The sequence below is a fragment of the Urtica dioica genome, chromosome 8, assembly GCF_054948205.1.
Source record: "Urtica dioica subsp. dioica isolate 48M chromosome 8, U.dioica_male_clone48M_v1_H2, whole genome shotgun sequence".
NCBI lineage: Eukaryota > Viridiplantae > Streptophyta > Magnoliopsida > Rosales > Urticaceae > Urtica > Urtica dioica.
This window is the reverse complement of record NC_142763.1, coordinates 13667656-13683721: the sequence shown is the minus strand read 5'-3', so window position 1 is coordinate 13683721 and position 16066 is coordinate 13667656. Positions and strand designations below refer to the sequence as shown.

At 35.4% G+C, this 16066-nt stretch overlaps 2 protein-coding genes and 1 long non-coding RNA gene across 13 annotated transcripts; all 3 read left to right on the top strand.

Annotated features, from left to right (window-relative positions):
* Positions 1 to 5: 5 nt before the first annotated feature.
* On the top strand, positions 6 to 6957 carry LOC149388340 (uncharacterized). Of its 11 annotated transcripts, none has more exons than XR_016300925.1 (10): positions 6 to 1541; positions 1643 to 1683; positions 2806 to 2954; positions 3137 to 3256; positions 3359 to 3590; positions 3732 to 3770; positions 4253 to 4349; positions 4549 to 4730; positions 5086 to 5777; positions 5863 to 6957. It is a non-coding gene; the product is annotated as an uncharacterized LOC149388340 (long non-coding RNA). The 11 variants fall into 11 exon arrangements; XR_016300926.1 differs by having other exon boundaries at positions 3359 to 4349; positions 5863 to 6022; positions 6499 to 6608; positions 6685 to 6957; XR_016300930.1 differs by lacking the exon at positions 3732 to 3770.
* A 614-nt stretch (positions 6958 to 7571) lies between these two features.
* LOC149388339 (chitinase-like protein) lies at positions 7572 to 9976 on the top strand. The gene is made up of 5 exons (XM_089621557.1): positions 7572 to 8042; positions 8177 to 8227; positions 8347 to 8480; positions 9199 to 9299; positions 9392 to 9976. The coding sequence occupies exons 1-5, from the start codon at positions 7698 to 7700 to the stop codon at positions 9571 to 9573; spliced, it is 813 nt and encodes a 270-aa protein (XP_089477683.1). The 5' UTR covers positions 7572 to 7697; the 3' UTR covers positions 9574 to 9976.
* Positions 9977 to 15151: 5175 nt separating this feature from the next.
* Positions 15152 to 15553, top strand: LOC149388338 (ethylene-responsive transcription factor ERF098-like). Its single transcript, XM_089623808.1, has one exon. It carries the CDS (start codon positions 15158 to 15160, stop codon positions 15551 to 15553), a length of 396 nt encoding a protein of 131 aa, XP_089479934.1. The 5' UTR covers positions 15152 to 15157.
* Positions 15554 to 16066: the final 513 nt, after the last annotated feature.

Genomic DNA, 16066 nt, shown 5'->3' with positions numbered 1-16066 from the left:
CTACTCATCCTGTTAGAAAAATATGTAATATTTTATTTAAGGGTTACAACATTTTTTTAAAAAGCTCATTTGCAAGGCTTCTAATATATTTTAAAAATTGCCATTCCCTCCCTCGTATGGACAGAGTAGAGAACTCTAGATTTGAGAAGAAAAAAAAACACTCGTGAACTAAATCTATTTCTACGAATCTCCAATCACTGATCGTTAAAAAGAAAGTCAAAATTGCTTAATAAATAAAAAATAAAATAAAAAATAAAAAAACTCAATGAATGAAGGTGGCTGAAAATTAAAATAATTAGTAACGGAATAGCACAACAAACAAATTAAACGCACATCTTCAGTCCAAAATTTAACCACCGAAATAAATCTGGGATGAGCAGATTGGGGATTATAATTTAGTATTTATTATCACCACTGTTATTTGTTGCAACTTGGAGGCCAAGCAATTTCATTAAATTTAGAGGAATATATCTTGGAACAAAAAAAAGGAAACAAGGAAAATAAAAAGATTTGTAATTGTATCCGTTGGACAGCTGTTAAGCCAGCTCAGAGGGCAACTATATATTCATTAGTGGGCGGGACTTCTTCACTTCCCTCTCTCTCCAGACGCGTTCTTTCTTCTCCGATCTAGGGCCTTGCTTCTTTTCCTTTTTTTCTTCTATCCTCTCTTTCCCTACCGTCTATAATTCCGTTTTTTAGGGTTACTGTTCGGCTCCGCCGTCGCACTCGCCGGGAAGCCGCAACACAGTCGCCGGAATCACGAGGCCAATCGTCAACACCATTCCCCTCAGAGGCTCAGCTAGTGCAGATCGGGTATTAGTTACCCGTCCGTAGAGCCTCTGCTTGGGATCGGCGACGGTGACGCCAAGAGAACCACGACGGCGCAGCGGTGATCCGGCGAGAGCGCGGCTCGGGTGGAGAAAAGACTGAATGTAAATAGAGAGCAGAGTTTCAGTAAAAACCCTAAATCCAAACGAAATCCCCTTCCCGTCTCAAACTCCGCCGTTTCTTAGGGTTTCGGTTCGGCTCCACCGTCGGCCCGCCGTCGCACTCGCCGGGAAGCCACGACGGTGACGCCAAGAGAACCACGGCGGCGCTGCGGTGATCCGACGAGAGCGCGGCTCGGGTGGAGAAGAGACTGTAAATAGAGAGTGGAGTTTCAGTAAAAACCCTAAAGCCAAACGAAATCCCCTTCCCGTCTCCAATCTTAGGGTTTCTGTTTGGCTCCACCGTCGGCCCGCCGTCGCACTCGCCGGGAAGCCGCAACGCCGTCGCCGGAATCACGAGGCCAATCGTTAACACCGTTCCCCTCAGAGGCTCAGCTAGTGCGAATCGGGTATTAGTTACCCGTCCGTAGAGCCTCTGCTTGGGATCAGCACCGTGACGCCAAGAGAACCATGGCGGCGTAGCGGTGATCCGGCGAGAACGCGGCTCGGGTGGAGAAGACAGACTCTAAATAGAGTGTACCCTCTTCTTTCCTCTTGCCCTGTTTTTTGATTGCTTGAGGATTGCAATTTCGATCCGAGCGAGCCCTAAAATGGGTATACATTCTTTTTCTGATTCCCTTCTATTGACATTGTTATTCCAAAAAAATGATATTATTGTGTTTGAGTTTTTTCTTCGTGGATCATCTTCTTTGCAGAGGCTGTGTATATGGTTGCAGCGATGATGCTAAGACGTTTGGTATGCTTCTTGATCTCTCTACTCGTCACTCTTTCTATTTGGTTACTATCCTAGAATGTTGAGAATTTCCTAATACGCAGTTTTAAACCGTGTCTCTGTTTGTTTTGAGAATTTTGTAGAAATTCGTTGTGTTTTTTTTTTGGCTAAAAAACAAGATATCTTTTGCTATATGGACTTCTTAGTTTCTGTTTTTATCAATATGTTTGTCAACGAAACGGAGACTAGCTACATATTATTTTGGTTTGAAAATATGAAGAGGGTGAGATATATCCAGTTATAGGTCCTTTCACTAGCAGAAAATGACACAGTTTTGATAATATAGAGCCTGATATAATGGCGAACTCTGATGATGAGTGGAGTAATGAAGACGTTGAGGTGAATGTGATGATCTAACTGACAAACTATTAGGGCACTCAGCAGTTTGCTGATATTGATGTTGTCACTGCGATATGCATTTTGTCCGTAATATCAAATCACATAAAAATGAAGATCACATATAGTCCTGTACAAAATGCGATATGTGAAGAATACATATATTCATGTACTCTACTTACTATATGTGAGCAAATGAAGATCACATTAATGAAGAATACACACACACACACACACACACATTGATAGGTCTCGCTCTCTGTCTTCAGTCTTTATATATGTTGCTATATCGATTCCATGCTCAGAGCTTGATTTTCGAGTACCTATGCAATAGTTGGTACGCAAGTCTTTGCCCTGTTTTGACAAAGGGTTAAGACCAGGTACTTACTTTACCACACACCCATATACACGCTATATCTATATCTATTATTTATACTGAGTTCATATATATATATTTATATTATACATACATCCAGATTGAGAAGTTGGAAGTATGGACGTGGTGCGATTGTGGATTCAGTTCAGGCACATCCTAGCCCTCGCCTTTGCCATTGGCCTTCCATTACAACGCAGTTGAACGTTTCATCACCGGTCATCTGGTTGTCAGAAAAAAAGCCCGAGACCCTCATAAGATTCGAAACTCGCATCTAAATCAAGGGGTAGTAAAGTTCTCGAAACTCGTATTTTGTTGGTTTGTACTGTTTACATTTTTGATGAAATGCGTTAACTTTTTAATTTTTTAATTCTCAGGACTAATTAATTTCAGGGGGGCTTGGAGGTTCAAGGGAAAAATTAGTTAAGAGTTTTTGAAGAACCTCTTTATAGACTCCTTCTAATGTTGCTTTTATGGTCAGGTTTAGATGAATCTGAACACTGTTTGTCATAGAACAATCTGAATGGTATCTAAATTTTTTTTTTCTCGTTTCCTTGAATTAATTTTCAGTTGATATTCTTAAAACTTTCTCGGGAATTTTCTCCAGCTAATTTTTAGTCTTTGTTAATTATTTTTTTTACCTAAATAGTTTTCAAGTGGAAGAAAAATATAAATTTGAGTATTTTTTCCCCTTTTGTGGTTTCTTAGAAGAATACTTTGGTGCTCCCAAGCTGCAAATACGAAGCTTAAAGCTCAGGATGTCAATGTGCATCGCTCAAAAGGTGAAGAGCGGAGCAGATGGGCAGGGGAGACCATTTTCAAGTGTCAGTGAGTTTCCCTAATTCCCATCATTTCGTATGTATACCTTTTTTTTTATAGTAACGATTTTTTTGTAATCTATTGTTAAAACTCCGTAAACCGGGTTATCAGCAGCATAGGAGAAGAGAAGAGGGGAGAGCAAGAGAAAGATTTTAAGATATTTGAATCGGCAGTATCGAACTTCTAAATAGAGGGCACGCCTTTTCTTTTTGGCATTTTTGGTATTTCGGTAATCCGGTGAGAGGGCGGCTCGAGTGGAGAAGAGAGACTGTAAATAGAGAGTAACCTCTTCTTTCCTCTTGCCCTGTTTTTTGCTTGCTTGAAGGATTTTCGCTTGATAAAGGTGAGGGATTTCAACTTCGGTCGGAGCGAGCCCTAAAATGGGTATTCATTCTTTTTCTGATTCCCTTCTATCCACATTGTTATTCCAAAAAAAGATATTGTTGTTTGAGTTTCTAATTTGTGGATATTCTTCTTTGCAAAGGCTGTGTATACGGTTGCAGCAACAAAGCTGAGCCGTTTGGTATGCTTCTTGATCTCTCTACTCTCTACTCTTTTATTTTATCTTGGAATGTTAAGAATTTTCTAAGAAATTCATTGATTATTTTTTTTATATTTGTTGCTATTTGGGGTTCTGATTTGATGTTTTTCAATTACAGAAGAGACTAGCTAGATTTTTAATAGGTTTGAAAATATGAAGAGGGTGAGATATATTCCTTTACAGGTCTTTTCATTATTTTAGATTTGTTACTCACTAGCAGAAAATAACTCAGTTTTGATGATATAGATTTGATATACTGGCTAATTCTGATGATGAGTAGAGTAATGAAGACGTCGAGATGACATGGATGATCTACTTGACAAACTATCGGGGCACTCATTTTTTTGTTGATATTGATGTTGCTACTTCGTTATGCATTTGTCCGTAATGTCAATTCACATAAGAACATGAAGATCACACACACACACACACACGCATTGATATGTCTCGCTCTCTGTCCCCAGATATGTTGCTATCCCCATTCCATGTCCAGAGCTTGATTTTTCAGTACCTACGCTATTGATATGTCTTGCCTTGTGTTGACAATAGGGTTACACACAGGTACTTAACCACACACCCATATGCACATTATATATATTTCTTTCTATTATTCATACTGAGTTCATATACATATATATATATATATTTATATGTATATGTATGTCTATATGTATATATATATATATATATATATATTTATATATGTATATGTATGTATATATGTATATCCAGACTGAGGTGGGAGATGTTCTTGTTGCAGGAAGTTAAGGAGGCTGTGTCTAATGTAAAAAAATGGTGATTAGAGATTTGACATATCATATTGAGAACTGGGAAGTATGAGCGTGGTGTAATTGTGGCCTTCCGTTACAACACAGTTGATTTCTGTTTCATCCATGGTCCTCAAATTTATCCGAGTCGTCAGAGAAGAAACACGAAACCCTCGTAAGATCACAAACTCGTATCTAGATCAAGGCAATATCTTTATTTTAGCTAGGGGACGTTTATAACGGTATCTCTTTAAGGCAATATCTTATCTTTTTCCAGATACAAGATAAAATAACAGAAGAAAAAAAAAACCAGACTAAAATGCTACCTTTTTTACCATTAATCTTTTTTAACAGTTCTTGTCCATTGTTGTTTTTTACTATTTCAGGGTAGATTCCATTTCAGTAGTGCAAATCACACTATCCTAGCTCTATTTGAAGCTGCAGTCAATTATTCTCTACATATGGTTACATGATTTAATGCCAAATGTAAATCTTTTAGTGGGTTAAAATTAGTTTCTATTCTGTTGCAGGTAAAGAGTTTCTGAAGAAGCCAGATACTCTTAGATGCCAACTGATAAAATAGAGCCAAACAGAGGCCTCGTTTCATATCTAGAAATGACAATAAATGAGTATTGGTATTTTCACCGCACATCAAGCAATGGATAAATTAGACTACTCAAATAACTTGCTTTTGCTGAACTCGGCTTGTTTTCCATTCAAGGGTGTATTTTTTCTTCCATTTCTATACAATATATTTTCTTCCTTTTTTGTTTGTTTGTGTTGTTAGTTAGGGCTTTAAAAACCTGACTCGTAATCTAATCTCAACCGGGTCTCGATTTATTAGAGTTTTTGTCGGAGTGATGATTTTGGCACCAGAGAACAATGCAATGGCCTCGTGGGTCGAGAGCGATCCGCTTTCCATGTGAGACTCGTCATGGAGTGTGTATATAGTCATTCTATCCCCCTTTTTTTTCATCTTACTATTGTATCCTTTTATGTGTCTAGTTCTAATATCTTCTCTTCCTTCCAGTAATAATCCAATATATCAAGTAATTTCAACGGTTTATGATTGGAGATTTTGTAGAAGCAAAATTTTCTTATTCTTGTGCTTATACCCTCAGCAACTAAGATTCCTTATTACAGATTCTATGTATGCCAATAGAGTAGAGAGAATTGAACACAAAGTTAGAAGTCTTGGCCCCCCAAAGTCCATGGAAATCTAGTACATCCCTTTCAGCCTAATACTCTGTTATTGACTAATTTTTTTTTTTTTTTTAAAAATCTTTGCTTATAACTACGTTATATAGGTTGAAGGCCCAAGTTATTGTCTCTTCTTTGAACGACGAAGGAAGAAACATCAAGCAGTTTTGCAAGGACCAAAATGGGAAGAAGAAAACAAAGATTGCTGACGAAATGTTCGAATCATTTGGAGGTCTCTGATTTTCATTTATTCTCCTTTCTCGCACCGTAAGTTTCTTACACGGTTATGTATTTTAATTCATATTATCGGTGAATAGCCTTATCCCTAGCCTAGCCATAGCCATAGTCAATTTCCGCTCCATCACTGGTTTCCGACTGCTGCTCCAAAGCTGAAAAGAGTAAGCTCGGGTGACATTTCATTGTGCATGTATCTCAATTTGTACATGGAACCCGAACTCCTCTTCACTCCTCATCCATGTCAGGCACGTGAATGGGAATGAATAGACTGATGATGAGTAGCGAAAATATTTCCAAGGGACTGAGTTTCTTTGTATTCACCTTTGTTATGTTGCATATGAACCGTATCACATATTCTCTTCCCTTGTTAATGTCATTTGTGTTGTCTATGAGTTGTGAACAGTAGACTTTGAATCCCAAAAAAGCTTATATGAGAAAACACTCATTCCAAATGATGGGTTATGAAACGATTTCCTTGGGACTGTGAGTTTCTCTGATTTTCTCAGCTGAAAAGTAAAGGCCGAGCCTGACCAATGGTTTCCATGAGAACACAGTTGCTCCAAATTCTGATTCAGTGACCTTTGCCACGGCTTGTTTCCGTTGAGCTTTCTCTGAGGTCGATTTTTCCACTTTCTGAAACACCTTTCAGACAACTTGATTGGTCCTGTTCATTGAACTTAAATATTTTACAGGTTTCATGACTCTCTCTACTTTTGGAAAATGTTCTTATTAGTACAAGTGAAGGCTGAAGCTTGCATTTTGTTTTTCTGTTTTGTGTTCACTGCTTGTCCAGTATAGTTTCAAGTTACAAGAACTGACAAAGTGACAATAGTACAGATTCCCAAGATTTCCTTTTCTTCTGGTTTGCTTGCTCTGTAAGTTTCTTAATTTAAATTTCCTTTGCTTGGTTTGAGAAGTCAATTTTTCACAGGAGAAGTCAACTTCTTTATCTAAATACATAATTTTTTTTTGGCATCAAGATATAATTTAGAACTCATAAGATAGAGAAACATATAATACAAATTATGGGGTTTTAATTATAAAAAAGTCTACATTTTGTAATAAAAAAATTCAAATTTATCAATACAAATAATAGATACAAATACAAATATCATGTATACGAACATGTCATGAAAAATAATGCTCTTAAATTATATGAACAAAAAAAAAACATATAACACAAATAAAATAATCCCAAAGATTTGTAAAGAAAAAATCTGAACTTGTACGATTCAAAAGATTTCTCTAGGCTACCAAAGCCTAGGTATTTTCCTTTTTTTTTTTTTTTTTTAAGCATCAGGCTATAATAAAGACCTTAAATTTTTTCGTGGGCTGTACTGCTGTACACATAAAATAAAAATCAGAAAAGCGATACATAAAACAAAAATCAGAAAAATGTAAAAGTCACTTTTTGGTGACTTTCATACCAAATGTAATCAAAAGATTTGGAGAATGTCGAGCTTTAAATACACATTCTGTATGTGATTCCTTTAAATATGTATGTGACATCGTGAGTTCAATTTTTTTTTTTTTTTTTTTTCAGTTTTTTGCTTTATTTATAAGCTACAGAACTATACATCTGATTTAAGAAATGAAATAGTTAATAATAAATGAAATAAAAACTAGCGTGAGGGTAGAAGCGGCTTATCATCAAAATGTCCGCCTGAAATGGCTGAAAGTTAGTCATTTCCCATTTTCACCCACCATGAAATCTTTTTCTTCGTCTACAACCCAACACCGTCTTTCACTCTCACTACCACCTCCGTTGCGCCGATTCCGGTCCGATCTCCCCAACCATATCTCCATCTCACTCCTCAGATCGCCGAATCCCAACTCCGTCACTCTCGCCACGCGCGACCGACGGTTTTCGGTCTCAGTTTCGTCGCAGAGTTCGAATGGAAGTACCATTGGAGTTCAAGACGAAGAAGGAGCTACGTCTGGGGATGGGTTTCGCGTGGAAGTTCGAAGCCCTAGTTTTCGAATCCTTTCCGTTCCCAAGCTGAGTTTGAGTGACCGGGCTTTCTTTCTCTTGGCCTTCATCGCTTGCACGGTATTCCACTCTGCTTTCTTTGTCTGAATTTTATTGATCGGCCGTTTTATTCATTTTGTGCATTTGATTCATCTCGGTGTATATTCTGTTTAATGAAAAATGGTGTCTTTCAAATTTTTTATCTTTCTACCCAGACTTGTGTGGCGTTTACGAGCTTTGTTATCGCAGCCATCCCAACGATGTTTGTGAGTTTCTCTTCTCTGTCTGGCTTGTGCGATGTGTTGTGTATAGTGGCACTACATTGTGGAAGTGCTTTGAATGACTCTTCGATGGAATTTCTATTTTTCTATTCATTGTTTTGTAGGCGATGGGTAGAGCTGCGACGTCATTCTCGAAGCTAGCTGATACAGCTCGTGAGGAACTACCGAGCACCATGGCAGCCATTAGGCTGTCAGGCATGGAAATTAGTGATCTCACCTTGGAATTGAGTGATCTCAGGTGATTATTTTATCTGCACTTCTTTTTTTCTTTTCTTTTCTTTTCTTTTTTTTTTTTTTTTTTTTTTTTTTTTTTTTTTTTTTGTAGCTAAATTCATATGCTCTTACTCAAAAAGAGGCCTAGATTGAGTAATGAGTTCCGTGGGAAATCCCCCTCACAGACATTGTAGGGTCTTCTAATTGTGGACAAATACAAAATAAACGGTAAAAAATTTATGCCGTTTAACATTTTCTGTTGATAGACTGGACTCCTAGCTTAACATAAAACCCGATCCTTAATAGCTTTGTCATACGGAGTGCTCACTATTTTGTGGTAGATTTGGGGAAAGTGGAACAAAAGAATTTTAGGGGGGTGACAATTCCTTAACTGATATTCAAGATAGCAACAATTTGATTATGGGTCTATGGCTTTCCTCGCTTAGTTTGGAGTTCTCGAGTTACTCCTTGGCTGTTTTGACAAGGGATTGGGTGAGAGTACCTTGTAAATTGGATTTCAGGGGTGTTTATACGGTCTGATTGGTGCCGGGCCTGTTTCACTTACCCTGTATTTTCTCGTTGATAGGCTTTAGCCGCATCAATAAAAGGTCGCTGTTTCTTTTTTCTTTTCTTTTATCTTTTTCTTTTTATATAAAAATAGCTTTGTCGTACCCTTTCATTGTTTTCTGCGATTTTTTTTTCCCAACACGCGTGTTTAATTGACGGGGTTCAAACAAACTCAGCCAAGAGATAAGTGACGGGGTGACCAAATCTTCCCAAGCCGTACAAGCAGCAGGGGCTGGAATTCGGAAAATTGGCGCGATTGCCCGCGAACAGACTTTGTGTATGTATTTTGGCCACATTCCTTTGTTATTAGCTTTTTTTGAGTTGGGCTTGCTTTCCGTTGATTTCAAAGCTGCTGATATTTCTGTGCAGCGATGATTGAAGAAAGGGCAAATTTACCCGTGATTTCTTTGCAGCCTGTGGTCTTCGGTGCAGCCAAGAAGACTTCTCAAGCTGTCGGGAGAGCAACAAAGAGCCTCATGAATATGATCTCGGGAGGAGAGGCTGATTATGACGGGGAAGAGGATAATGTGACTGAACGAGTGGACTTGTGAGTTTTGACTTTTCCAATATATCTTCCCATTTCTTCAACTCGGTGTATGACTGTTCAACTTTTTTTTTTTTTTTTTTTTTCCGCTTAAGAAAATTCATTTTAGTCGTACATAATGTAAAGACCTTTGTTAAAACGTTATTCATTTGGTGTTTGACGTTAGAACAAAGTTCCGAATCATACTTGGGAGTCAATGACGTGTTTTGAAAGCAAAATGACTCTATTGAAGCCGAACTTTTGGTACCCGCTGAACCCTACCGTGTTTAGGAGGAGGAAATTCGAGTATGATCATTCGAATGAAGCCTCTTAAGTTTAATGAATTCCATAACGAGTCTAAGTAGAAAGGTGTAAACAAGAGACATTATACTTTAGTATAACAAAACAGTTGCGAGTTTGAGTTGTGATTATATTGCTCGATTGCTTTTTCATTATATTGGGTGTCATTTTCTTTGATGGTGTTATTTCCTTGATTATATAGTCGAACTTGTTCAGATTGGAGGGAAACTAATTTATGAAAGTGAAGAAAGTCAGCCTTGACTTGCTAACTAGCCGAATTTCTTTTGACGTCTTTTAATTTTTATTTATTTATTTATACGTATCTTGTTGGACATGAGAATCTATTCTCTTTTAATTTGTGAATTTTGCTGCAACGGTTCGAAAATGATATCTAGTGAAATATTCTGCAACCGGGTCTCATTCTCGATTATCTTTCATGAGATAAAGTTTTTTTTTTTTTTTTTTTTTTTTTTTTTGCAATTGTAGAGCTAGACTGGTAATTCATGAAAAACGAGTGAAAGATTTTGGCTAGGATTGTAGTGTCATGGGATTAGTGTGACAGATTGAGCCAGAGGTCTTGGCATGAGCCATTGTGCCTTAAAAAAAATTTGTAATTAACTAAGTCATATTAATCTTAACGTTTTGAGATTTAGTCAACGTTTAGAAAGTTATGGGAAAATAGCAAAATGTATGAGGTGGCAGTTGGGGATAACGAGTTAAAATTCGAAAAGTGTCATTAAATCAATTTAGAGGTTTTTTTTTTTTTTTTTTTTTTTTTTTTTTTTTTTTCTAGATTCGTCGCTTTCTCTCTCTTTTGATTTTGGATTCGTCACTTTCTCTTTTCTATTTTTTTTCAAACATTTTTTTTCATCAAAACTTCAAAAATCCATATCTATCTCGCATGAGTTCGAAATTGAGTGATTCCAAATCCTGTGGATTTGTGACGCCGAAATCTTCAAAAATTGACTCATTATGTTGGATGAAAAATAAGTGTTAATGCCATAGATGTAGAAAAATCACGTTACCGTTTTAGATATGGAAATAACTGAAAAATTTCGGAAAACATCTAAAAATAAATGGAAATTTATTGAATATTTTTGGAAAAGTCATTGCAAACACACGTAAACAAGACGCATTAAACATGATTTTTCATCAAACACAATGGATCTATTTTTGAAGATCTCGGCGTCACGAATCCGTAAGATTTGGAATCACTCAATTTCGAGTTCATATGAGATAGATATGGATTTTTGAAGTTTTGATGAAAAAAAAAAAAAAAAGTATGAGAGCAAAAGTGACGAATTCAAAATCAGGAGAGAGAAAGTAGCGAATTTAAAAGGTTAAGGTCATAAAAGTAATTTTTGTTAGCTATTATTTATGTCACTTAAGTTGTTTGATTATTTTTTCAAATGTCTGTAAACATTGGTTATTTTCAAAGCATGAATATTTTTATTGGTTATTAAACTACACTGCCCTAAACAATAAGCATTATTGTAGAGATAATAAACATTAATTATGTGCTGTCATCCTGTAGCACATACACGGCCAATTATACTGGTCCAAATTTAAATAATTATATGGTTTAAGAATTTATAACGTTAGCTTTGAGGCGGAATGAACTCATTTAAATAAATATTTGTAAATTAAAATATATGGATAAAAATACGCATTAAGTTTCGATATTTGTTGGTACCGTATATTTCACCAAATGATAAATTGAAAAGATGCGCTATTTCCGTCACAGATAGGGAGAGATCACTCTAACTCTTCTATGTTTCTTCAGATTAGTGTTTTTATGGAAAAACTAATATATAACGTTCGTAGTCTTATTTATTGATCTAATAATGTGTAATTATTTTATTTGAACAAAATTTCAAATTTTTTTACTCGTAATTTTTTAGCTGAAAATTATATTATGCGATGAAGTCGGGACTAGATGTAAATGACAACGGACTTGGGGCTTGCTTTCATGTGCTCTCCGGTTAGTTTCATCTGCTTTTCTTGTTGAATTTTGTTTTGAGATAATGGCAACATTAATATCTAATATTTTCGTGTGGATACAATTTGACACCTAATCTTTTTTTTTTTTACGGGAAATATACTTATAGTATCATTTCAGTATCACCGTTACAGTTTCGCTGTTTAATACTAACAGTTTTCCACGTGATCTTCATCCGCAGGTGAGTACATTAATTCATTTCAGATAAATGATATTACTTATTATTTAGTATTTACTCTGATATTGGAATAAGAATAAAAACAAGAGACATATTCGTTTGATAGAAAATTCTCAAATCAAAAATGGTTTTCGTCTTCTTCACAATCCCGTCAATACTGACGCCATGTTCGACGAAAGCTCGTCTTCATCCTTCGATAGCCGCTGTACAAAGTGCCATCGAGTATTGTCGGGCACAAGCTCGCCATCGATGAGTAAGAGATTGCCTTCTCAAGCAAGGTTTCAATATTTGTGCAAATGTGCCGTGCCATTGGTTGAGCGCACTTTATGGACCGATATGAATCCGGGTAGGAGATTCATTAGTTGTTACAAGAAAAAGGTCAATTCCCGTATGATTTTTCATTTAATTTTGTAGTTGAAAATTTTTAGTCCGAATATTTCTTTTATTTTGTCGGTCAGTCTAAAGGAGGTTGTGAATGTTTTCTAGGGATTGACCCTGAAATTTGCGTCCAATCAAAAGAAGTCATTCATGGACTCCTTAGGAGGATTAACAAGCTCAAATTTGAGAATCGAATGATGACATAAGATGATGAAGAGAATTAGTGGAAAATAATGAAGATATGTGGAAGATGGAATAATGTGTTTTCTGTTTTCATGTTTGTTGTCATGATTAAGCTAGCATCAATCTAGGCTTTTCCGCAATAGACCTTCTTATTCTTAAATTTTTTAAAAAATAAAAAAAAAATAAAAAATAATAAAAAAAAGATCTCTAATTAATATATTAATACAATGATTGTCAAAGCGTAAGAGATTCCCGAGTAATTAAATCGGGCAGATCCAATAACAAATCGTTATATACTATGCCAATCTAAGTTACAACGACAGATCAAAATCTAAAGTGTAATAATAACTAATAAGCCTATATATTTGTTCCAGTGCCTATGATATTAGCTGTATTGACATTTACTGTGACATACGCCATTCCTCGTAATCTTGCTGATCCACCTCATGACCTCATACTAATGACCCAACTTTTATTATCAAGTGCTTGGCTTTGCCCTTTTTACTACAGACTTTCGCACTGAATTGAAATATCCATATTCAAAGCATAACTTAATTGTTCTGATTAGCTTAGAGTAAATAGGTTTCATGACAGTTTAGTGACATAGCCCATTCCATCATAATCTTGCTGATCAATGTAATGACCTCATTAACTCCATTAATTTATACAATTTAAAACTTCACTAATTATCTCATATATATATACATATATATATATATACATATATATATATATATATATATAAATATATATATAGTCAAAGCGAGGCGGTCGCGGTTTCAGTAGCGAATCACAGATTTCACTTCCTGATTAAATTATTAAAATAATAAACAGTAAAACACTGCGTTATTATAGAATATGATGCCTTATTAATTATTCATTAATGGTTTTATGGAATTAGAAGAAAAAAAAAGTGATCATACAATTAGCTAGGTAATTATGTAAGGTTGATGATGGATTAGTGGAAACGTAACCTCGTGACGTCACCACCAACCTCCTTTCCAAAGATCGTACAGGGGAGAATAAATGATTGACATAATGATATTAATTAATGTCAAGTTGTCAACAAACCATATACACGTCATAGGTGATATAAGCTAGAATGCTAATCCATGGCTTTAATCGCAATAATATATTACCACTAACTAATTTTTGTCTCTCAATGAAATTCCGAAAGCGATACATTACGCTGATCGAAATATGTATTGTGAATCGTGATTCAATGATTGAATATGTATATGTAAATCTTGCTTGACTATCACTGACAAAAATGTGATTGATTTATACAATTCTGCTTCTTATATAATTTGTCTTCGTATTGTCTTAGAATTGCATCATATTAAAACAAGATATATGAATTTTTATCTTTAGGGCCGGTGTCAATGAATGGAGTTAAATGTCAGACACCGATTTTATAAGGAAACAAGTAAAGAAATAATACTTTCAGAGGGGTTAAAATTAAATTTAAGAAGAGGTTAGCACTTTTTTTTTACTAAATTTTATAATAATAGAGAAAATTAGTAGCCATCAATTGTTAATTTATTAAGAATAATTGATAAATAAATAAAAACTGTTTGAAATAGTCTAATAACTACTTTCTATTAAAATTAAAGTATAATTACTTAAATGTTCAAAATATAGAAGAAAAAAAATTAGGCCTAGGCCTAGCTCTCTTATAATATGGTGTGGAAGTGTTGTATGAAATTGAACTATTTTATTTTTTGGTTAGTTAAGTTAGAAAATTAATATAAAAGGTCAATATAGGCATATAACTAATTCTCCATTAATAAATCAAAGACCAAGAATAAATAGATAAACTTAGACGGGGCCATTTATAAAGTTATTATGTAGACAAATAAAAGGATTATATTTTTCAAAAATAAAAAAAAAGGAGAAAAAAAAAGGAGTTAGGGTGTCATAAATATTCCTCCTCTACTCTCTGTGTGTATACGCTCTTTAAAATTTATAATTTTATTTCCCATGCTTAATATAAAATAAAACCGTCACGTAATTAGATGAATATTATGTCATATGATTTTTTCTCTTACATGCAAAATAAATAATTCCTTCAAAAAAATGCAGAATAAATAAATATGTCATATAACTATTAAGATGTATATCAGAATTTTGAGTACTGAAATATGATTTTAATTAATCCCCAGTTCAATCAAAGACTTGGACTCATTATATAGATAAAGGTCTGCCGGGAGAAGAACGTCAGCACAAATTTGTACAAAATCAAAATTAACATTAAAAAAAACAACAACGATTATTAAATCCCAAAATCCAATCTAATAAGAACATAGAATAAAAAAGGAAAGCCACCACAAACCCCGTCTCTAAGATCTACTAATACTCATATATACATTGCACTTCGCAGCCACTTTTTCCTTTTTTTATTTTTTCACACGTTGAAAAAATTCCCTTCCAAAAAGTGTCAAATCCTCCGAATCCCAGCCTTTTTCCCACACAATATAAACTGCAACAAAACCATAATCGAGTGACAATGCAATACAAGATCATAATCAACCAAGCACACACATTTGGTATATACATATATATATAAACACAATAATGGAAGAAGACAATAATAATAATAAAGGCGGGCTAATCCGGTTCCGAGGCGTTCGGCGGCGACCTTGGGGTAAATTTGCAGCGGAGATTCGAGACTCGAACAACAACGGGGCTCGGCTCTGGCTCGGCACCTTTGACACCGCCGAGGAAGCCGCCAGGGCTTACGACCGAGCCGCTTTCTCGATGAGAGGCTCGTTCGCCGTCCTCAACTTCCCGGAAAATTACCCGAATGTCCCTCAGTTCGCCTCTTCTTCCACCGCCAACGTCTCGTCTTCTTCCTCGGCCTCTTCTTCTTCTTCTTCTTCGCGACGCAGAGAGGTTTTCGAGTTCGAGTACTTGGACGATAGGGTCTTGGACGAGCTTCTTGATTTCGATGGGGTTAATAAAAAGAAATAATGATCACGAGTTTAATGGAGAGCGTTGACTATAGGAGTTTTATCTGACGTGGACCTCAATAACTTTGACTTTTTTGTTTTGTTTTGTTTTTTGTTTCGTGTGTGTACTTTTGATTGAAATCTCAGTTTTGGCAAATTGATGATGTATCATGTAATCCCTTTATGATTGAGATATCTTATGATTTACTATATTTGAAACCACAATAAAGTGATTGCTTGTGGAGAATTGCTCACACGCACTCTCTGTTTTGATTTATGTTAAAAGTTTCGAGAACAAATATATATGGATTTAACACAAGCATTTTGTAAATTAAACCTATATTTACCATGTTTTCAATTTATTGCCATTTAGGCTGTTTTAGTCACATTCATTAGAATGTTTGGGTCTATCCTAAATTGTTGTTACTTCCTCAAATGTTTTGAACATATGGGTCCACTCTTTTTTTCCACAAAATTTTAGTGGAATATATACTATTTTTTCAAAGTCCATAACATTGTACATTTATAATGGATG

Bases quoted from the DNA above. Each gene is read 5' to 3' on its own strand.
- LOC149388338 (XM_089623808.1), top strand. From the start codon at position 15,158: ATGGAAGAAGACAATAATAATAATAAAGGCGGGCTAATCCGGTTCCGA.
- LOC149388339 (XM_089621557.1), top strand. From the start codon at position 7,698: ATGAAATCTTTTTCTTCGTCTACAACCCAACACCGTCTTTCACTCTCA. The intron at 8,043-8,176 runs GTATTCCACTCT...CTTTCTACCCAG, and splicing joins TGGCCTTCATCGCTTGCACG to ACTTGTGTGGCGTTTACGAG. The intron at 8,228-8,346 runs GTGAGTTTCTCT...ATTGTTTTGTAG, and splicing joins CAGCCATCCCAACGATGTTT to GCGATGGGTAGAGCTGCGAC.